The 24322-nt window shown below is 38.0% G+C and overlaps 1 protein-coding gene across 14 annotated transcripts in view; it reads right to left on the bottom strand.

Moving 5' to 3' along the window:
- Positions 1-24322, bottom strand: part of LOC137250508 (anoctamin-6) — an 82674-nt gene that overhangs the window by 45874 nt on the left and 12478 nt on the right. The window contains exons 1-2 of one of the 14 annotated variants that reach the window (XM_067783440.1): positions 20465-20542; positions 16557-16886 (exon numbers count right to left, since the gene is read on the bottom strand). The exons of 4 other annotated variants lie outside the window; for them this stretch is intronic. In XM_067783440.1, the coding sequence (XP_067639541.1) occupies positions 16557-16569 (13 nt within the window). In that variant the 5' untranslated portion in view covers positions 16570-16886; positions 20465-20542. Of the gene's footprint in view, positions 1-15103; positions 15243-16556; positions 17235-20381; positions 20543-24322 lie in introns of those variants that run through there. 9 more of the 14 variants (XM_067783439.1, XM_067783442.1, XM_067783444.1 and 6 more) reach the window with 9 other exon arrangements.

Here is a 24322-nt window from a genome sequence, read left to right as displayed (position 1 = left end):
TGCCATATTTCCAGCCGTGGCTAGGTCAATCAGCTTCAACCTGTTGGAAGATGTTACATCGTGGGCGCTAAATTTTTTGATTTTAGGGCGAAAGACCCATTTCTTGCCAGCATGATTTTAATATCATGGCATGACAGTTATTGTATGTCTTTTCTAGTTTCTTATCATTTTCGACCACAGCGTCTATTAGTGCGGACAGGCAGTAAATTTATACTGGATGTACAGATAGAACTATTTTAGACCTACACTATCATAATTAACATGATTGAATTAAATGTATAAGATTTAGTTTAGAGGTATTAACACCAACTCATGCTGTCAAACAAAACAAAGAGTACAAGCCGAAAGCCATACTGCCTTTTCTTTCGAAGGTCGTTGAGCGCATCCTACATGAGCAGATCGCCCCATATGTGCACGTAAATAAACTTTTAATGGGCCATCAGTCTGGTTTCAGACCAAAAAGAAGCTGTACTACGCCACTTATTTCTGTGGTAGAAGATATACGGGAGCGCATAGATGATAACTTTACGGCTTTCCTAGCCCTTCTTGACCACTCCAAAGCCTTTGACTCTGTTGACCATACCCTACTATGTAAAAACCTGGAAAACATGTTTAATTTTTCCATTCATGCAACCAACCTAATCAGATCTTATCTAGACGGAAGAACGCAGACGGCATGTGTAGATAGTAGAAAGTCAAACTTGTTAGACGTTTCGCGAGGTGTACCCCAAGGGTCAATCCTCGGTCCTTGCTTATTTGTATTGTACATTAATGACCTGCCTCGTGTCCTTAAGTATTGTGACGTCCACATTTATGCTGACGATGTTAAATAGTATACGTGCTGTCCTGTCGATTGTATGAGTTTATGTATAAGTAATTTGAATCATGACCTTAGTCAAATAGGTGTATGGGCTTCTATGAAAAGTTTATGTCTAAATCCTAGAAAGTGGAAGTGTATCGTCATCCGTAGAAAGCCGCTAGCTACAAATGGCTTAGACAATATTGTTTGAAAATTCTGTTATAGAATATGTTGACACGGCAAGAAATCTTGACATAGTTTTTAACAAAACATTGACCTGGAAAGACCATATCTTTAGTACCGTAGGAAAAGTGTACGGTATGCTCCGTACACTGTGGTTGACACAGTATTTCACTCCGCTACATATTCGACTACTTTTATCCAAAGCGTACTTAATACCTACGCTCCTCTACGGCTGTGAGATTTTTTCCAACTGTGACACTGTGAGTAAAAAGAAGCTTAATGTTGCCTACCATAAAATTTGCTAGATACGTTTACGGGCTGAATAGACTTGATCATGTTTCCTGTTATTCTGCAAAGTTGCTACACATTTCTTTTGACAACCTTTTAAAGGTTAGAACACTTATTACCTTACATAAGACAATCTACACGAAGGAGCCTTATTTCCTATATTGAAGGCTTCAATTTCTTCATTCTACGAGGACAATGGTTGTTGCACATGTTAAACACCGTATGCTAATTTCTGAACGACAATTGTTCGTTACTTCGATCCGTCTTTGGAACTCCCTTCCAGCAGAATAAGACAAATAATGCACTGCATTTCAAAAAAGAATTAATCTTGATTTATAATTGACTCACCTCTCCTTCTTCAACTGACTCTCTTTACTGATCTTCTATCCGTTTTTCTTGCCACCTCCTATTTTCTCTACGGACAGAACATAATAATTACTACTGTACTACCATTGCAAAGTCCCCTTTATTCTTATTTCTGTTGTCTGTGTCCCTAGGCTAAGCTCTATAAAATTTATTTTAACCATCATGTCTTAGTTTACAAATTATCTATTGTTTATCTAAGTTATTGAAATATTATTGAATTTTCGCTTTTGTTCTTTGTTACTGTTCTGACTAGCACTATAATATAATTTTGCCAAATTGTTGTGTTAGGAAAAATTTAATAAAATACAAATACAAATACAATGTTGGCACACCTTTTTTAATTGTTGTACTACTTAAGCACCTTTTGATTAGGTACAAATATACATACATATTGTGATGAATATTAGTAACACTAAGTGATACTATCATGTCTAAGCCGATACTAAGCAGTCATTTGTATCTACATAAACAAATCAAACATTATGTCTACACATATGTACATGCAGCAGCGGAGATGTGCTCACAAAAGTATGCAATCATCAGCAAAGTAGTTCCCACACATACACATGCATATATCTGAGATGCTCACAAAACTATGCAATCATCGGTGGAAGTGTCACTCACATATACACGCGCATATGAGAAGATATAAACGTGCATCTGTAGTTTATAGCTGGTAAACAAGTAGTAAATTCTAGAAGGAGAAACGCCTAGAAGTATGCCGACGAGGAAACCGAAGAGTATAAAAGCAGCACCCGCTGAGGCATGGGCAATCAGTTTGATTTGAGCACGCTATTGGTTGCGAAGTCTAAGTGTTATTGTGAAATATTTTTAAAGTAGTATAATAAAGACTATTGTGTATTATTGAATATTACAGCTATTTTATTCAACAGTTAAGCGATACGAACGTTAGTATGTACGACAAGTTTTACTTTCAGTTTCTATAATCCAATTAAATCATTTGATGCAGCGAAAGGGGGAACTGATGAAACCAATACGAGATAATATATAAAAGCAGTAATTGGCTTTGTGTAAGCGAATATTAACCCCCTGAAGTAAGGCTTGTTAGACCTACTTATATATTGAAGTATGTACCCACTCAAAAATGGTGAAAGCAGTTTTGAGTAGTAAGTAGGGTGTCTCACTTTTCGGGATATGTTCCTATTTACTCAGTCTTAAAATGTAACAATTTCTTTTAAGTGTCACGGTTTCAGTCCTAATTGGAGAAATTTAAGATATGTTAACGCATAAGCAAATTAAATTATGAAATATTACAAAAACCGTAAGATGAAATCTGCACTTTCAGTACGTAACCTGTGATGGATAAAAAGTTTCAATTCACACCGGTTTAATTGAGGACAAAACGAAGTACCTGCTGTCATCGAGCAAAGAGTCAGCGCATATGCGCCTTGGCAACCACGCTACTGTTGGCAGCCATAATTTCGAAATAGTAAAAGACTTCGTTTATTTGGGAACCAGCATCAACATTAGCAACAACATCAGCACTGAAATCCAGCGAAGAATCAATCTTGCCAATAAATGCTACTTTGGACTAGGTAGGTAATTGAAAAGTAAAGTCCTCTCTCGGCGAACGAAAATCATACTCTACAAGTCACTTATCGTACCCGTCCTGCTATATGGGGCAGAAGCATGGACCATGACAACAGCAGATGAAGCGGCTTTGGGAGTGTTCGAGAGAAAAGTTCTTCGAAAGATTTATGGACCTCTACGCGTTGGCGATGGCGAGTACCGAAGAAGATTTAATGATGAGCTGTACGAGCTATACGCAGACATCAACATAGTCCAGCGAATTAAAACGCAGCGGCTGCGCTGGCTAGGCCATGTTATGCGAATGAAAGATGATGCTCCGGCCAAGAAAGTTATTCTATCGGAACCCGCCTATGGAAGCAGAGGTAGAGGGCGGCCCCCACTCCGTTGGAAGGACCAGGTGGAAAACGATTTAAACTCCCTTGGTGTGACCAATTGGCGCCGGTTGGCGGAGCGAAGGAGCGACTGGCGCGCCTTGTTGGACGGCCATAACCGTTTAGACGGTTAAGCGCCAATTAAGTAAGTAAGTAAGGTTTAAATCTCAGCACCCAAAATGCTAGCTGATGAAGCAAAGGTGATGCAGAAACATGTTTCAGCAACCATCGTCGTGTGTACAGCAGCAGCGATTATTATCAAATCTAAAAAAAAAAAATTTTATGAATTTTGTAACTGAAACTATGCAAACCAATTCGAGAAAATTTACAAAAATTGCCAACGTTTTATTTAGGGTACAAGTTATAGGCCTCTCAAAACTTGCATTTATTTTTAACAATTTTTTCGGAATTGTGTTTCAGACTTCTACCATATAAAAAATAAAGCCATCCGACCTTCGTTTAGAAAAAAATTTTAACACCCTTCTGAAGAAAAATGGTCAAAAATGCATGCGATTTTGGAGACTTATAACTTGCACTTTGTTAGACTAAAATTGATTGGGCTACAAAATTGGGTACTAAAACAAATTTCGAAAATTGGGAATATTCACGCAGGCTCTGAAATTTTCGAAAACGTTTCTGATATTGTTATTCGTAAATAAAATTTATATAATTTATATATTATATAATCAGAGCTACTGAATCCCTATATACTTAAACCACTTTTGTTTTTATTTTGCCCTGAAGAATAGGCATAGATGCAAATTCACACTTTGAATATAAAAGAAATTTTCATAGCACTCCCATATGCGCTCACATGAGATCGAGATCGGACTACTTTGGAAAATAAGGGTCACCGTTATATACACATATGTATATTATTATGCATATTTACATCGATTTCATTCGTTTAAAGCCCTGTCACATAAGTAGTTTTTCACATAGCGTTTCACTTGATATTATGCATTATAAGTAGATTGCACGTATTTTTATGGAGAACGGTAGATTGGCCGGCACTGGTGCCATCTGACAAGAAAAAGTAGCCAACTTGCAACTTTTGTTGCAAGCAAAGCGCAAGAAGAAGACTTTGACATTTTTTTTGGCTAAGGGTGCTGGCATACTTTACAAGTGAAATTATTTTTCCCATTTGTTGGTAACTTTTCTAACATTCTTCACAGTTAAAAACTGCAATTTAACAAATGAATACGACGCAAAATATGTAAGCAAATATTTTTCTTGTATAGTGAGAATCTTCATAACAGTGCTTCGCGAAATTTTGTATGTGAAATAAACTTAAATTGCCAAGTCTGAAGTTCCTTCATATTTACAAACGCAACATCTCGGTTGATTGTAGCGATGTTACTGGCATGCATAAGATTGAGTTGAACGCATATATATGAAATACTTCGTTGTGTCTCGGCCATTAGTTTAGTTGAACGGCAGTTAAAGATTCAATGATTCATATGCTGTGGGGAAACATTTCGAATTTTTCGGTTTTCACGTAATTAATTTAATTAGCGCTAAATAAATATAAATTTAAACAAATTTCGGCATCGTAGTATTCACTCGTATGTAGGAACGAATTACTTTCATATGTTAGTACTAAGGTGTTCAAGTAGTTGACTTTTTTGTAAAGTCGGTTTTAAAACTATTTCGAATCTTTTAATTAGAAAAAATCACTTTCTTATTCTACATTCACAATTTTTCAGAACTAATATAAAACGTTGGCGTGGCTTTCAACCGATTTCGCCCATTTTAACAGCAAACTCACCATTGCTATGTTCCTAATCCACAGACAAAAACACCCATTTTGCTGTCGTTGTCAATTACTTCTTAAAATTTATTGCTATTCGTGAAAATCATTAGGAGGGGAATTCGCTTTGTCTTGCAAGGTGCACGATAGAGTTGGGTCGTTTCGTTCTGAACTTGTTCAATTGACCGGGTCTCTCAACTGAACAAGTGAACATTGTAAATTCATACATACATACGCGGAAATTCTGAGCACGAATGTCGATGATGCCACTTACGCTAAAGATATGTGTGGTCAACTTTGTGTGTGGCACTGCTACAACAATATATGCGTGGACTATTTATGAAAAACATCTTTTGTAAGAAACTAATTACATTTATTAAACTTGTAAAGTTCATATTTTGTGTATGTACTCTTTCAATTTCCTGGATCTTCCGAAATTTGTCTTTTTTTGAAGTTAATTATACATATGTATATATATTAACTTATTTATTTATAGAACATTTAAATATACCTACTCAAAGCATTGCTGCATACACACCCCTACTTATACTTGTTGTCTTATTAAAAAAAATTTACCGGAATAACCCAAATATACTTGTTGTCTTTTTTCGCGGGTGCAAGCAGCAGTGAACAAATTTGCTTGAAAAAAAGGAACAGATGAACAAAAAGAACAACTTGTTCGTTCATCAGAAAAAGAACGAAAGAACCGAATCTCTGAAATGAACGAAAAAGGACAACTCTAGTGCACGAATTGCATGGATTGTTTAGATCCTATACAATACTACGAGAACACCATATCACTGAGTCATTATTGGCATAGAAAATAAGAAAATACGAGTAAAACTCATGAAAGATATGGGTGAAAACCGTGTTATTAAATATTAAGAGATCTAAAAATCCCCACTATAATTTAGGAAGAAATTGGTATAAAAATACTAAGCCAATCACCCTATGTATGCATAGTTTCTGTAATTTATGTAGTTGACATATGTTTATTTATTTATTTATTTTTTTTCGTATCCGAATGAACAGCTGAGCGCATAGAGAACCGCACATTTACGAAATTCTAATTTAAGCCAATAGTTGCATTTATTCATATAAATCTAATTATAAAACTGTGAGCTATTTTCGTTAACAATAGCCGTGTTTTTTAACACGCGTATATCCGTTTACGCTTAAACTTTATATTGACTGCTAAGAGACAAACTATAAATACACCTCTGAAATTGCTGCGCATAAATTTTGTCCTACTAAATTTCAATACGCATTATACTCAGATGTAACTGAAATATGTGTCTTTGTTTCACCCTGTACACTAATTCTATGTATTATATGTGTGTCCACAATTCATCGCAACTGATTCAGCTATATGTTATACCCTATGGCCATCAGAGCGTTGCGTCTCCGCTTTTCGGTACACCCTGTTGCTGTAGCTAGTTGTTTTACCACAGCCGCTAGATGGGTCTCCTAAGCATTATCTAAGCGAAGATAGGCGTTTTTTAACACGCGCAAACGAAACGTATACGCGCGTGTTAAAAAACACGGCTAATAAAACTGAAAGATTCCAACATATTTATAAGCTATAGCACACTCGTGTTCAGGGCTGTTCAAAATTGTTTGTATGGAAGTGCAAATCACAGTACATGTACAATATTATAAGTACACTGACACTTTTTTAAATTAAAACAAGTAAGGAAGGCTAAGTTCGGGTGTAACATGCTGAGAGCTTTGGAAACAAAATAAGGGAAAATCACCATGTAGGAAAATGAACCTAGGGTAACCCTGGAATGTGTTTGTATGACATGGGTATCAAATGGAAGGTGTTAATGATTATTTAAAAGGAAGTGGGCCTTAGTTCTATAGGTGGACGCCTTTTCCAGATATCGCCATAAAGGTGGACCAAGGGTGACTCTATAATGTGTTTGGACGATATGGGTATCAAATTAAAGGTATTAATGAGGGGTTTAAAATGGAGTGGTCCTTAGTTGTATATGTGAAGGCGTTTTCGAGATATCGACCAAAATGTGGACCAGGGTGATCCAGAACATTATCTGTACGGTACCGCTAATTTATTTATATGTGTAATACAACGAACAGTATTCCTGCCAAGATTCCAAGGGCTTTTGATTTCGCCCTGCAGAACTTTTTCATTTTATTCTACTTAATATGGAAGGTGTCACACCCATTTTACAAAGTTTTTTCTAAAGTTATATTTTGCGTCAATAAACCAATCCAATTACCATGTTTCATCCCTTTTTTCTTATTTGGTATAGAATTATGGCATTTTTTCGGATTTCGGCCCTTTTTTATACCAAGATAAAGTGAGTTCAGATAAGTACGTGAACTATGCTTAGTAAAGATATATCGATTTTTGCTCAAGTTATCGTGTTAACGGCCGAGTGGAAGGACAGACGGTCGACTGTGTATAAAAACTTGGCGCGGCTCCAACCGATTTCGCCCATTTTCACAGAAAACAGTTATCGTCATAGAATCTATGCACCTACCAAATTTCACAAGGACTGGTAAATCTTTGTTCAACTTATGGCATTAAAAGTATTCTAGACAAATTAAATGAAAAAGGGCGGAGCCACGCCCATTTTGAGATTTTCTTTTATTTTTGTATTTTGTTGCACCATATCATTACTGGATTTGAATGTTGACATAATTTACTTATATACTGTAAAGATATTAAATTTTTTGTTAAAATTTGACTTTTAAACAATTTTTTTTTAAAAAGTGGGCGTGTTCGTCAACCGAATTTGCTAATTTTTATTTAGCAAACATATCGTAATAGGAGTAACGTTCCTGCCAAATTTCATCACGATATCCTCAACGACTGCCAAATTACAGCTTGCAAAACTTTTAAATTACTTTCTTTTAAAAGTGGGCGATGCCACGCTCACTGTCCAAAATTTTACTAATTTTCTATTCTGCGGCATAAGCTCAACCCACCTACCAAGTTTCATCGCTTAATGCGTCTTTGGTAATGAATTATAGCACTTTTTCGGTTTTTCGTAATTTTCGATATCGAAAAAGTGGGCGTGGTTTTAGTCCGATCACGTTCATTTTAAATAGCAATCTGAGATGAGTGCCCAGGAACCTACATACCAAATTTCATTAAGATACCTCAAAATTTACTCAAGTTATCGTGTTAACGGACAGACGGACGGACGGACGGACATGGCTCAATCAAATTTTATTTCGATACTGATGATTTTGATATATGGAAGAATATATCTATCTTGATTCCTTTATACCTGTACAACCAACCGTTATCCAATCAATGTTAATATACTCTGTGTGTAAAGCATGATGGTCCCCACAATCAATACATTTTGAATTAAAATTTTTCTCAGTGCTACAGTATTTAAAAAAAAAATGTTCATATGGAAGTGCTTTTTCTTTGCACATGGCACATGGGAGTGCTATGGAATTTTTTTTTATATTCAAAGTGTGAATTTGTATCTGTGCCTATTCTTCAGGGCAAGGCTAAAACAAAAGTGCTATAGGTGTATAGGGTTTGAGCAGCTCTGGTCATGTTCATAATAAACAAGTAAGGAAGGCTAAGTTCGGATGTAACCGAACATTACATACTCAGTTGAGAGCTGTGGAGACAAAGTAAGGGAAAATCACCATGTTGTAAAAAGAACCTAGGGTAACCCTGGAATGTGTTTGTGTGAAATGTGTATCAAATGGAAGGTATTAAAGAGTATTTTAAGAGGAAGTGGGCCATAGTTCTATAGATGGACGCCATTTAGGGATATCGCCATAAAGGTGGACCAGGCCTGACTCTAGAATTTGTTTGTACGATATGGGTATCAAATGAAATGTGTTGAATGATAATTTTAAAAGGGAGTGGGCGTAAGTTCTATAGGTGGACGCCTTTTCGAGATATCGCCATAAAGGTGGACCAAGGGTGACTCTAGAATTTATTTTGTACGATATGGGTATCAAATGAAAGGTGGTAATGACTATTTTAAAAGGGAATGGGCCTTAGTTCTATAGGTGGACGCCGTTTCGAGATATCGCCATAAAGATGGACCAGGGGTGACTCTAGAATTTGTTTGTACGATATGGGTATCAAACGAAAGGTGTTAATAGGTGTTTTAAAAGGGAGTGGGCCTTAGTTCTATAGGTGGACGCCTTTTTGGAATATCGTTATAAAAGTGGACCAGGGGTGACTCTAGAATGCGTTTGTACAATATGGGTATCAAGTGAAAGGTGTTAATGAGTATTTTAAAAGGGAGTGGGCCTTAGTTCTATAGGTGGACGCCTTTTCGGAATATCGTTATAAAAGTGGACCAGGGGTGACTCTAGAATGCGTTTGTACAATATGGGTATCAAATGAAAGGTGTTAATGAGTATTTTAAAAGGGCGTGGGCCTTAGTTCTATAGGTGGACGCCTTTTCGAAATATCGCCATAAAGGTGGACCAGGGGCGACTCTAGAATTTGTTTGTACGATATGGGTATCAAATAAAAGGTGTTAATGAGTATCTTAAAAGGGCGTGGACCTTAGTTCTATAGGTGGACGCCTTTTCGAAATATCGCCATAAAGGTGGACCAGGGGTGACTCTAGAATTTGTTTGTACGATATGGGTATCAAATGAAAGGTGTTAATGAGTATTTTAAAAGGGCGTGGACCTTAGTTATATAGGTGGACGCCTTTTCGACATATCGCCATAAAGGTGGGCCAGGGGTGACTCTAGAATTTTTTCGTACGATATGGGTATCAAATGAAAGGTGTTGATGAGTATTTTAAAAAGGAGTGGGCCTTAGTTCTATAGGTGGACGCCTTTTTGGAATATCGCCATAAAGGTGGACCAGGGGTGACTCTAGAATGCGTTTGTACGATATGGGTATCAAATTAAAGGTATTAATGAGGGTTTTAAAAGGGAGTGGCCCTTAGTTGTATATGTGAAGGCGTTTTCGAGATATCTACCAAAATGTGGACCAGTGTGATCCAGAACATCATCTGTCGGGTACTGCTAATTTATTTATATATGTAATACCACGCACAGTATTCCTTCCAAGATTCCAAGAGCTTTTGATTTCACCCTGCAAAACTTTTTCATTTTATTCTACTTAATATGGTAGGTGTCACACCCATTTTACCAAGCTTTTTCTAAAGTTATATTTTGCGTCAATAGACCAATACAATTACCACGTTTCGTTCCTTTTTTCGTATTTGGTATATAATTATGGAATTTTTTTCATTTTTCGTAATTTTCGATATCGAAAAAGTGGGCGTGGTCATAGTCGGATTTCGGCCATTTTTTACACCAATACAAAGTGAGTTCAGATAAATACGTGAACTGAGTTTAGTAAAGATATATCGATTTTTGCTCAAGTTATCGTGTTAAAGGCCGAGCGGAAGGACAGACGGTCGACTGTGTATAAAAACTGGGCGTGGCTTCAACCGACTTCGCCCTTTTTCACAGAAAACAGTTATCGTCCTAGGATCTAAGCCTCTACCAAATTTCACAATGATTGGTTAATTTTTGTTCGACTTATGGCATTAAAAGCATCCTAGACAAATTAAATGAAAAAGGGCGGAGCCACGCCCATTTTGAAATTTTCTTTTATTTTTGTATTTTGTTGCACCATATCATTACTGGAGTTGAATTTTGGCATAATTTACTTATATGCTGTAAAGATATTAACTATTCTTTTAAAATTTGAATTTAAAAAATTTTTTTTTTAAAAAGTGGGCGTGGTCGTTCTCCGATTTTGCTAATTTTTATTAAGCAGACATAAAGTAATAAGAGTAACATTCCTGCCAAACTTCATCATGATATCTTCAACGACTGCCAAATTACAGCTTGCAAAACTTCTAAATTACCTTCATTTAAAGGTGGACGGTGCCACGCCCATTGTCCAAAATTTTACTAGTTTTCTATTCTGCGTCATAAGCTCAACTCACCTACCAAGTTTCATCGCTTAATGCGTATTTGGTAATGAATTATCGCACTTTTTCGATTTTTCGAAATTTTCGATATCGAAAAAGTGGGCGTGGTTATTGTCCGATATCGCTCATTTTAAATAGCGATCTGAGATGAGTGCCCAGGAACCTACATACCAAATTTCATCAAGATACCTCAAAATTTACTCAAGTTATCGTGTTAACGGACGGACGGACGGACATGGCTCAATCGAATTTTTTTTCGATACTGATGATTTTGATATATGGAAGTCTATATCTATCTCGATTCATTTATACCTGTACAACCAACCGTTATGCAATCAAAGTTAATATACTCTGTGAGCTCTGCTCAAGTGAGTATAAAAATACTAGCAGGTCTTGTGTTCTTTTGTAAACATCTTCCTATGCATAGCCTGGATTTTCCTTCAAATATGTTGCCCTTTAATAATGTCATTTTTTTCTAATAAAGAAAATTACAAAAATGCATTTCATTGTGCATTCATCCATTTCTTCATACTGTAACAAAAAGGCGGCAGAGCGTAGCGCAATTGAATATTAAGTAGCGATTTCAATGATCATTTCCAGATTTGCTAGAACCGGTGACAAGTTTTCATATTAGGTATTAACATAAAAAACGACATAACAATATGCACTTGTATGTAATAAAGTGACGAAGCAAAAGAATAGATTTGACAATACAGTATGGTGAAAAAGCAAACTACAATTCCAAATTTTTATTCTGACTAGAAGACGACATGGCATATTTGAGGAAATTTCTTATTCAAAATCTGGCTGTGGACGTTAGGAGTTCAGCAAGGTTGAACTGGTCAATCAATATGAACACAATTTATGAGCTCAAAGCATTACCAGAGCCTCGAGAGTTACGAGCAACTTTGTTGGTATAAGACACCAAAGAAAACCTTTCCACAACATGGAAAATGGGATTGATTTTTCGTCACAGAAATTTCTTGCTCAACTCGGTATACAAATATTTTTTAATAACCAAGAACAAGTCCCTGCATATAAGATAAAGTTTCCTTGTTTTTATAAAAACTGTATACTTTCAAGCATGATGCAATAACACAGCAAAGTAAAGGTAATATCCGGTCATGAATTTTAAGATAGTAGGGAGAGTGATTTTTTTGACATTATTTTGCTAATTTTTACTACAAATATGCGTGAAAAGACAAATTTGACACATCTTCACATAGGACAATTAAAAGAAACGAGAAAAGCAAAGAAAAAAGGGAAATAAAGAAGGAAAAGTAGAGGAAGTTAGACGGACGACGGAGTAAAGGGAAGGGGAACCAAAGGAAGAGGGTGAGTGAGAATGGAGTTGTAGGAATGAGGAAAAGCAGAATAAGAGGTTAAAAAGAATAGAAAGAATAACGTTGTGATAATATAAGTAAAAGTGAGAGACAGAGTAATGTTACCCCAAATGCTAGTACAACACAAGAAACTTTAAACTCGTCTACCTACTTAATTATTGCCAGCTAAACTGAAAGGGAGTCGGCTCCACGAGTTGACCAAACTCATTCCAGGAATAAAGAAGAACAAAACTGAGTCCCCCAGCGGATTAGGGGGCTTAGAATATACCCGCGGCAGGTATGCCTTTCGTAAGAGTCGATTAAATACCCAATTAGATAGATGGCCTAGAAGGTTCAATGTGGTCATATGAAATCGTTTCCGAGATGGTTGGGCTTATACCGTAATGTTTGTTACCGGACCGTACCGGATCTACATATATATGGCAAAGGAGCCAAAACCCTCGGGAGTGTTTTTATCGCTACAACAACAATAACAGAGCAATGCTTGTTATTCACTTGGTCAAATTTGACCACAAACTTGGTCATAGCAATTCAAACGGCTTATCATGCAACGTCAACTGTGTTTGTCAGCCGTTTTGACTACAAAGTGACAGTTAAACCAATAGATGAAAACGGCAAATGACAAATGGCATTTGAAATTCAAATTTCATTTCCTAACAAGTTGGGAATTTATTTTCGTTTGCCAACTGGCGTCCCATCAATAAATAATATCGCAGCGTGTGAAGCAACGGGAAATTATGAAAAAGGTTGTGAAATGAATGGACATCAAATTTTAGTGTGGGTTTTGCCATGCACTGCTTTATCGACTCGAAAAATATTTTGAACACCTTTAAGCACTACGTGTCGTATGAGTAACATTAAATGACTTATTAATTGCATTTTCAGTGTCCTGATCATTCCTTCACTCGGCTCTCACATCTTCTCACTGAGAGCAATCTTCGACCTAAAGGTGTGAACGAGCGACCGCCGCTGCTGACACCATAGGTTTGCAGTACGCAAAGGTTTGTAGCACGTAAAAGCAACTGGTACGATGAATGTAGTGCTGCCTCGGAGAAGAAAGAAGCTTCCTATAGGGCCCGCGGCGTACGGGTGTGGCAACGCGCGGTAATTGGAGCGTTATCGTTTTTAGAAGGAAACAACGTGAGACTGATCGGCGTGATTGCAAGGAGCTTCAGATGATGGCTGATAGGAATAATGCCCGAAAATTCGACCAAATAAAATTGACTGATGACGGAAGATTTCATTGCTAGCTAGCGACGGAGAAGACGAATGCGACACCCTCAATCGCCGATGATGGAAAATACGTTCTGGCACCCGAATATGATGAAGTGAGAATGCTAATAACCTGGCTAAAAAAAAGCAAGGCGCCAGGTAATGACGGAATACCAGCCGAGCTGTTCAAACACAGAGGTGAAGAGTTGGTAAAGAGCATGCATCAACTCCTATACAAAATATGGTCGGATTAGCGCATGCCTCCAATCGACAAGAGAGGCGATGACAATAACCGTGGAATCAGCCTGCTTAATATCGCGTATAAAGTTCTATCTAACGTATTGTGCGAAAGTCTGAAGCCCATAGTCAACAAACTGAGTGGACCTTATCAGTGCGACTTCAGACCTGGCAAATCTACTGTAGACCAGATCTTTACGATGCGCCAGATCCTGGAGAAGACTTACAATAAGAAAAACGACACTCACCATCTTTTCATCGACTTCAAAGCAGCATTTGAAAACGCGAAAAGAAGCTGTCTGTATGCTGCTGTGTCTGAATTTAAATTATCTGAAAAGTCGATAAGGCTCTTCCAAATGACGTTGAGCAACGCCACCAGCTCCGTAAGGATTGGGAAGGACCTCTCCGAGCCATTCGAAACCAAACGAGGCTTCAGACAAGGCGTCTACCTTTCATGCGATTTCTTTAACATAATGCTGTAGAGTATAATTCTAGCAGCAGAACTAAACCGTGATAATCCAAGCTATTATAAGAGCGTACAATTACTGGCGTATGCTGTGAGTTCTGCTCTCTCTTCATTGAAAAGAAAAAGTTCTCTCTCGATAAACAATATTCACGCTCTACAAGTCGCTTATCACACCTGTTTTGATGTATGGTTCGAAATCATGGACGATGCCGAGAGAAGATGAGATGTTCAGTCGACACCGCAGTTTGAAAGCAGAGAAAGGGGGATATCTCAACTGAGTTGGAAAGGCAGGTGGAGGAAGACCTACCCACCTGCGTGAAACAAGGATAGCGGGTATGACTTGTTACGAAAGGAAGGTTCAGAAAACTTTTAACAAAAGGTTTGAAATTTTTGTAATTTTTTTTTATCGAAAACGTTTTTAATATTGGTTTGAATAGAATCACTTGCAAAATTCTTTAAAGTTGATAAAAAAGCTGCTGCTATTTTTGTGTTCGCTGCTGTAATTGCGTAAATAAGACTATAATATATATACTATAATAACTTTATTAATCAAACACATGCCAGTTTATATATATGAATATGCTAATGCCCATATATTTCTGTATGAATGAATGAGTTTATGTACACTTACGGTCAAAAAATAAGCCAACGTTTCCTCTCACAGCATTTTTGCTGTGACTACAGCACGCAACGAAAGTTTTTAGTTCTTGTGCTGAACATTGATAGTAACTTAGCTCTTTAGGTGATGTTCGGACGAGAAAGAAAGTCCATAGCATTTTTCGTAAAAGCAACGGTATTTAATAAAAGTAATAGTGTTTCCTTAAGAAAAAAGTTAACATAACTGCAAATAATCCGAAATATGAACAGTGTAGGCGATGATCTTTGCAATGAATCATCCTTTTGGAGATTTTGGATGAAAAATATGGAATCGGTGACTTTATCCACTCGTTCTGGGAGCGAATGAGCAGGAAATGCCACTAAACGCGATGAAAAACTGCTCCATTAAAACTGCTCCAGAAATTACCACGGAGTTTATGGATAATATAAACATGAAAATTAGAATCGCAACAGTACAGCGTATCTTGAGGAAAAATTGGATGTCCCGTGGCTAGAAAAAAACCTGCTTCTCACAACAAAAAATAGATCCCGCACGCTAAGCTGGTATTACGAAAACATAAATTGGACAGGGAACGACTGGCTACGATTCTCTTATGAGGGCAAAAAAAATGGTATTCAGGTAAAAGGTTCGCGATGTGTAAATCCCGAAAATACTGGAAGACTGAGTCACAACTGCGTTAAGGTAACTGTGAAGTATTCTACGTATGTAATGGCGTGTTACCTTGGGAGTAGCTTAGATTTTGTTAATGGGGAGTTACGCCAACTCCACCGCCTACATTGGCTGCATTCAAGACGGTCTTGAGCACAGTAATCTGAACGCTGTTGTACATACATATTTTTGTATTTTTGGGACTAACCACGCATTACAAGTCTTAACTGAATACATTTCTTTTACGCTAATCATAGAATATGGCCCGTCCGCATTCGTTCCGAGACCAGTTTCTTTTTTCGCACTACCAGCTTGGTGGGGGAACGGTTTTTTGTGGTAAGAAGCTGGTTTTATTATCGCCAGGGGCCTAATTAAGTAATAGTTTCACCTCAAGTAACGGTGAACTAATGAGATATTCGGTTTCATGTTTATACTATCCTTAATTTTCGCGGAAGTTTCTGAAGGAGTTTTAAATTTATTCAGAAAAGCCATCGTTACTATATTCCTATCAACACGTTCAATGGCCTTTCGTGGTCGTCTACTTCGTTAACGCTGGGATTAAGTCACCTATTCAATATATTCCTTCCAGAATCTCTATGAGGATAACTCATTGTAATGTACTTTGCCTAGGATTTTTTTCGTCGGCTTTTTTTTTTTTTGCCGTAAGTGTATGTGTTATGTGTATGTGTTATCTGGGTATATATGGAAAGTGTGCTGCTAAATAAAACAAAGTGCAAGCGAGTACAATTTCTTCTGTGCGTAATTTTATTTTTGTATAAATTTGTTTTTCGTATATTCATTGATTTGCATTAATTACCCGCTGAATACATTTTTGTTGTAGTTTTGCTTTTCTTGAGGTCGAGCGGCTTTTGAGGTCAGTGCAAATGCGCTACATTACTTGAATCGATATAAAAGTAGTGACGACGATATTAATTCACTAAATTTAGCGGCATGAAGGAGAAGAAGAGTAGATTATACGCTTTTACCTCGCGATGTTTATTTTTTATTAAAAAAAGAAACGTTGAAATTGTTGTTTTTTTTTTGTTTGTTTTGTTTTTGATTGCACTTATTTAATATTATTTACGATATTTTTGACAATTTCTTCATTTTGTTAAAAATTATTATGTCCATATGCAAATATCCATACCTAGGCACGTTATTGTAAAAACGTAATAATTTTCGTAAACTTTACACTAGAGATTAAAGTCATCATCGTAGACATAATCATCATTATCTTCAACATCAATCATAATCTCATTCAATGAAATTGTGTGCCTGAACACGTTCAACGGAAATTGTATTATAGCACATCTGTTTGCACATTCACTAATTTATATGATATTTATCTTAGAAGTTAGTTTGTATACATAAGTAAACAACCATAAATTTATAAATTTTTTCCTCCTACAGACGCTAATCTCTTTTTATTTTTCACCCTTCTTCTTTTATTTTGACTGCATGATTTTTTTTTTTTTTGTATTTGTTATGGCATCATCTAAAAGTGTATACAGTAGATCACAGTGAAAATGGCACAAGACTTTTTTCCGCGGGTTAGTTACAAAAATTGTTAATGTACACCTGCGCGTAAAAAATAGCAGCAAAAATGGTTTGCAAGTTACTATAACAGCTATTTTTTTGTTTTTTTTTTATTTTCGTTAAAAAATAAATATTTTTGCAAAAAAAAATTATAATTGTTTGTTTTCTGGCTTCCTGATGCTGTTGTTGTTGTAGCAGTGCTTCGCCCCACCCAATAGCTGCGACAACACACAAATTATTATCAATATGCTCTAACGGGATTCCAAGAAAACTTGCAGTTTCAAGAGGAATGGACCGGAGAGAGAGGTGTCCTAGAGGCGTTGGCTCCACACGTTGCAAGCAGTAAAGCAGTACATACGTTATGTATGTCGGGGTTGATTCTGGATAGGTAAGAGTTTAACCTGTTTAACTTCTTAAGTCTTTGGGAGGCTTAGTGTAGTGGCAGACCAGCTGAGCTAAAAAGTATCAGCATCGAAAAAGGATATGATTATGGCATGTCCCGTCCGTCCGTTAACACGGTAACTTGAGCGAAAATTGACAATTGAAAACAAATCAGAGACATAAACCTGCGCATCATACAGATTGGGGAGAAACCAGAGCAGGTGAAAGGGAGGAACAACTAAAGAACTGTAACGCTCTCATTTCATTTAATTTTTATTGGGCATTTTTCTTATACCTATCTATTTACATATGTAGCAAAGTTACAATAGCAAAATAAAAATAAAAAAGTTTAACATTATGAAGTATAAACTAACGAATGCATAATATGTGTATGAGATCGTGTAGAAAAGCTATGGGTGTAGGAAAGCTATGGGCAACCGTAAAGTACCTCTCAAACTGGACTGTGCACAATGACAAAATAACCACCACCTTTGGCGATAATGTGTTGTCGGATGCGAAGAAATTCACAATACGTAATGAATTCCTTGTTCGACTTATGCAGACGGCAGGCCAACGTATGTACGCGCACATAACCATAAACACTACGCGTCTCCTAATGAAAAGCCATCTAACATGCTAAACCATGCAAAGCAGTAGGCCTGTCTCTGTCCACTTTCATCATCCCTGAAAAATGGGAAATAGGTGGTACCGCTACTAAAGCCTAGGAAACCAGATAACGTAGGACACTCATATCATCGAATATCTCTCCTATCGGCAGTAGCCAAGACACTTGGAACCGCTCTGCTACCTTATTTCACGGCAAACCTGCGACTTGCCAGTCATCAGCATGGCTTTCGAAATAGCATAGCCCCACCACTGCGAGTGGCGTTGGAAGGCATTTGAGCCATCAACACACTAATCAATTGAGGACTGAACGAAGTACGCCATTATAGAAAAGTACTGATAGCCCTAGCCTTAACAAAAGCCTTTGACACAGTTAATCACAGCACGTTACTTCAAGACTTGGAAGGGTCTACTTTTTCTCCCAGTCTAAAAAGGTGGACTGCAAATTGTATGTGTGGTTGGCTGGCTCTATTGAGAGGTTGACAGGCATCGTTGCAATTCAGGAACATAGCAACAAAACTCAGAAAAATTAAATAAGTAGTTCCACAGGGTGGTGTCCTAACCTCACTTTTGTTTGACTTTTACATATCGAATGACAACACTTGGAGCAAAGACAAAGAAACTCTCATACAACCTTACTTATAAAGCAATGGGCCGGCCGCTTGGAGGAAAATGCGGGCCTATCAAAACACCGCGCTCATAACTGCCACGGGATGAGTACGTATGTCTCCAGTACATCATCTACATAGTGAGGTGAGAAACTCCCCATAAAGGAGATAAATGAAATGCTGAACAAACAGTTTCTACTGAATACCCAGAAACCTACGCATACCCAACAGACATCTGATTGAAGATGCCCCGCCTCACAGGAACTTAAGAAGTCATCTCCATTAGCATTATGAAGAAATCCGGCACTTAAAAGTTCAGCCGTATGAAGAAGAGGGGCATGGAAGGGCCCTCAGATACATCCACAAAAAGGCTTAGGACTACCTATGCTAGGGAGAACCCGCAGTTGAGGAATGCAATCTTTGTAGGGAGACACGCTTCTACTAACACAACTTCGGTCTGGATACTGTAACAGGTTAAACTCTTAATTAATGTTGTTCCCACGTGACACGAACCATCTTTTCAATTGTAATGTGAACCGACGCCTCTAACACCCTTATTTCTCTGGTTGAACCCTGTTGAAACTGCTAATTTCCTCGGACTGCCATTAGACGATATTGATAACAATTAGTGAGCGGTCGCCCCTATTGAATGGTGCGAATCACTGCTACAACAACAAAAACAACGGGTGTTGATATTATAACACGACTAGCCAACTAGGACTTTGGACCGTTATTCGCTGATGCATATATAGCTGTCAGGAGCTCATACTGATTATAGCTTAATTTCCTTTGATACGCTCAGTTGGCATGACAGGAAAGACTATAAGTCTGTTGAAGAACTTTTCTCTTGAATGCTCCATAGGCTATCCCATCTTTTTTCGAGAGCGCCTATGACTACGAGCCGAATATAGGACAGATATGATTCGAGGCGTGATTCTTGTTCGTTGAGAAACGCTTTTAATTTTCTCGCAACGTCGTTCCTTATTACATACTCTTCAGATTCATTTCCAACTGAAGTTAGCGCCGAGTTTTAACCACCTAAGTTCAGAAAATTACTATTGAAGGTCTGAACTTAAATTTGTTTCTATTGGCCCGACGACACCTAGTGTTTTATGCCGACTACCAAGAGCATCTGCTCCTCATGGACCTTGGGGGTGGGGAGGGAGCGATAGCCTGAAGGTTTAATGTGGCCGTATAAATCGTTCCCAAGATGGTTGGGCCAGCACCTTAATGGTGCAGTGTTACCGGAGCGTACCGGATCTGTATCCGAAAAAGGACCATCACATCGATAACACTCCCCAAAGCCTTCGGGGAGTAACCTTATCGCTACAACAACAACAATATAAGAACTGTTCAATTATGTGAAGATTAAAGAAATGTTGAGAGATTTTCAATATTTCGAATGTTTAAAAGAATTATTTCTTTCAGCATGCCCAAAAATAGTTTGTTCCATTTTTTATGTGAGCTACTGTAAACACATTAATAAATTATACTATGCCCACGTTCTTTTTTAACAATTTCACTCTAAGTATATAAAAACAATACAAGTTATTGGAAACTCATTTCTATGACCAACCGGCAAAAGTTCCAATACGCGCCGAAGTTCGCTAGAACTTTTCGAAATGTAACGCGCACGCCAGATGAAGTTTGATTACTAAATTATTATTTTATTTTCGAAATGTTCCAACGCTCCAACACATTCTTGGTACCAGCAGCGTGCCATTGTTTTTAACGAGAGCGTTTCGCTCTGACTCGGCTTATTCGTGGTCAATTGTATTGCTGTGGACACAGTTTCCTCCATTATTGTTGGTGTTGGAATTGGTTGACGGGCGTTGATATTCTGTTGCTTGCGGCGCGCTTTGCCATTCATTTATTATTCATTGTTGATCTCTCAATTCGATAGCATTTAGTGGTTCCTTTCTAAGCTCATTGTCTCTTAGTGGCTCGTGCTCACCGAAGCGATTCTTAGCAGAGTATATAGAATATTGCTCGAAAAAAAGTATTTTTAGTGTATCATTTTGGAAGCGTTGATGCGTTGACACGAATGAGTTAGCTGATTTATAAGAGACCGGTAGGGCACGTTGTATCGAAAATAGAACGAGGGAAATGACTGCAGCGAAAATTAAATACTGATACAATGTTACAAATGTTTATTGTCCAATTTCTTTGTGATCCTTAGAGTGCCCCATTTCGAAAATAATGAGAGATCAGCTTACAACGAGGTTAATTGATTGAGGCAATAGCTTCAGGTGAGATGCTGAATCTTGTAGGGGTTAGTAACACTATCAGTTAAGTTTGGGCCCAGAGACACATAGCCACTAGCCAGAAAGGAACCTGCACACAATAACGGAAGAGCTCAGGAGGGATAAGAGCTTCGAGAGGGTCTCCAACGCAATTGTATACCTCGCCCACCCGAGTTATAAATAGGAGTATATCATAAACATATTTATGTGATTTAGAATGTACAATGTGGTGATATTAAATCATTCCGAATATGGTCAGGCTAGTACCTTAAATGTGCTAGTTATCGGAACGTATCGGATCTATATCCGTATCGGATCTATATCGCTACAAGAACAAGAAACTCAGAAGGTGTATTTCAGAGAATATTAGTTTGAAACTTTAGGCTTGATGCAGACAAACACGCTTCCATCGAGTACAACACAAAAATATACCCTCCTAAAAGGAGTCTGAGAGTTCTAACAGGCTTACTCACAGGTCACTGCAGACTCAAGCGCCACGTGTAGAAACTAGGCATATAATGAAGTGGGACAGCGAGGATGAAACTGCAGAACATATTTCTCTCGAATGCGTTTAATAATCGTTTACAATTTGATACTGTATACACTGATTTCTCAAAGGCGTTTGATAAAGTTAGTCACTCAATCCTAATTTCTAAATTGCTTTCTTTGGGTTTCCACTCAACATTTCTTTCTTGGATAAGGTCATATCTTCAACAGCGGAGTTGTGTTGTTGTAATTGACAATACTCACTCTAACTCTTTTATTGCCACCTCCGGCGTGCCGCAAGTAGCATTTTGGGGCCGCTGCTTTTTGTAATCTTTATAAATGATATTTCAGCCTGCTTTCAGCACTCTAACCCTCTTTTGTACGCTGATGATTTAAAGGATTTTGGAACCATTTCGAATGCCTTTGACGCGGAAAGGATTCAATCTGATCTCGACAACGTCGCTGTGTGGTGTAATACCAATAATCTGCCGCTAAATGTTGGTAAATGCTTTCATGTTACCTTCTCCAAAGCTCGCGATAATCTTCCCACTTATTTTATTGGCGGCACCCGCATCTCAACACTTAACGAGATAAAATACTTAGGGGGAGTATTCGATTCGAAATTTTCCTTCACTACTCACTTGAATGCTACCATTGCTAGGTCATATTCAGTGCTGGCCTTCATTCGCCGCTTTAGCTCTGACTTTAGCGATCCCTATACTTTAAAATTATTGTTCACTGCCCTTGTTCGCTCTAAGCTTGAATATGCTGCTTTATTTGGAGGCCATATCACGAGTGCCATATTAAGAGGCTCGAACGTGAACAAAAAACATTGGTTCGTTTCGCATTGCGATCGTTGAATTTCTCTGATCCGATTCCCTCGTATGAAGACAGCTGTGCACTTATAAGCATACAGTCTCTTCAATGTAGGAGAACCATTATTTCCCTCACTTCTGTCTATGACATTATTCGCCGAGAAGTTGATGCACCTTGCCTCCTCGCGAGTATCCCTTTTCGTATCCCGAGCAGGCCGCTTCGTAACAGAGTTACTTTTTATACGGACAATGCCAGGACCCTCTATGCCTCTAATGCACCCTTGTTTAGAGCCATGACCGATTTTAATCTAATCTCAAATTCTTCAGCCATCGATTTCTCTTTGCCAAAGCACACTTTTACATCAATACCCCCAGCGGGTTAGGGGATCAGAATATACCCGCGGTAGGTATGCCTGTCGTAAGAGGCGACTAAAATACCAGATTCAAGGGGCTGTGTAGCGCAACCCTTCAAGTTGCCAGCGCAATATATAGCTTCTCCAAACCGCGGCGAATCCTGTTTCACTAACAGACGAGGCTCTGGCGACCCCAAGCTCCTCATGGAACTTGGGGGTGGGGAGGGAGGGAATGGCCTGAAGGTTTAATGTGGCCACATAAATCGTTCCCGAGATGGTCGGGCTAGCACCTTAATGGTGCAGTGGTACCGGAGCGTACCGGATCTGTATCCAGAAAAGGACCATCACATCGATAACACTCCCCAAAGCCTTCGGGGAGCAACCTTATCGCTACAACAAGAACAACAACATCAATACTCAGTGATATTTGTTCTGTGTAATCTGTAAATTTATTGCCATTCATTACAATGCAAGTAGTTTGTAATTATTTTAGTTTATCATTAAGTAAAGTAATAATCTGTTATATAGTCTGTAAGGCCTGAAACACCATAGACTGTAATAGATAAATAAATAAATTAAATAAATAAATTATGAATGTGATGCTATTGCGAGAAGAAGAAGACTAAAGAACCTGGAAGCGCTAAAATTTTCCGCTGTTGTTGTTCTTGTTGCTGTTTAAGTACTGAGAGAGATCCTGCCCTTTTAATCCCCGCGAGTTAGGGGGATAAGAGTATACCAGCGTTAAGGCATGCCCGTCGTAAGAAGCAACAGAAATCCACGGACCTGAAGGTTCGAGACAAAAAACGGCATTCCCGTCGCAGTCGGGCTGCTGCCAACAGGTGCACGTACTGGTTACTTCTGAGCGCGCTATTTTGGGAGTTACGCAGCGTTTTTTTGACTTCAACTACTATATTGGCGATGCCTAACTCAATAACTTGGCTGACTGAACCGAAAGCTTTCGTTTGCTAAGTGCCACGAAGACCGTTCTCCCGTTTGAAAGTTTTAGTCAAGTCCATGATTGATATGATGGTAGTGCTATGTAGTTTACTTACACTCCTTGATTATTCGAGCTTTAGAGGTTGTATAGCATGTTCATGCCAGAAGTTAGAGGTGGTTCTTCTACTGTTTGTATTTTTCTAGGGTGGCTGTTACCGAGGTTATCAGGATCATACTGCCGTACTAAATACAATTATATGGCTGATGCCACAAAGGGTACTAACTACTAACGTGCAAATCTGTGTCTGATATAAAACTACTTCCAAGATAGAACAGATAACCAAGATAAGAGACCTAAAAATTTCGCGTTTATGACTGAAAGTATTAGTAGCCGTGAGTAGTTATTAGTATATTGTTAATGCCTTCTGGTGACAAAAGAAGGTTCAATGTGCAGATATAAAAAAAGTGAGGAGGCGACACCACCCTTATATTAAACTGATAGCTGCCAAATACTCAATTAATTAGTTCTTCAGTCTCTGTGGGACTAGTAGTTTCAACAGGGTTGAGCCACAAAGAAGTTGCGGTTAGGTGATTTAGTTCC

This window comes from Eurosta solidaginis, chromosome 4 (genome assembly GCF_040869045.1).
Source record: "Eurosta solidaginis isolate ZX-2024a chromosome 4, ASM4086904v1, whole genome shotgun sequence".
Classification (NCBI taxonomy): Eukaryota; Metazoa; Arthropoda; class Insecta; order Diptera; family Tephritidae; genus Eurosta; species Eurosta solidaginis.
Note: the sequence above shows the minus strand (reverse complement) of the source record. Positions and strands in the feature narration are given on the sequence as shown.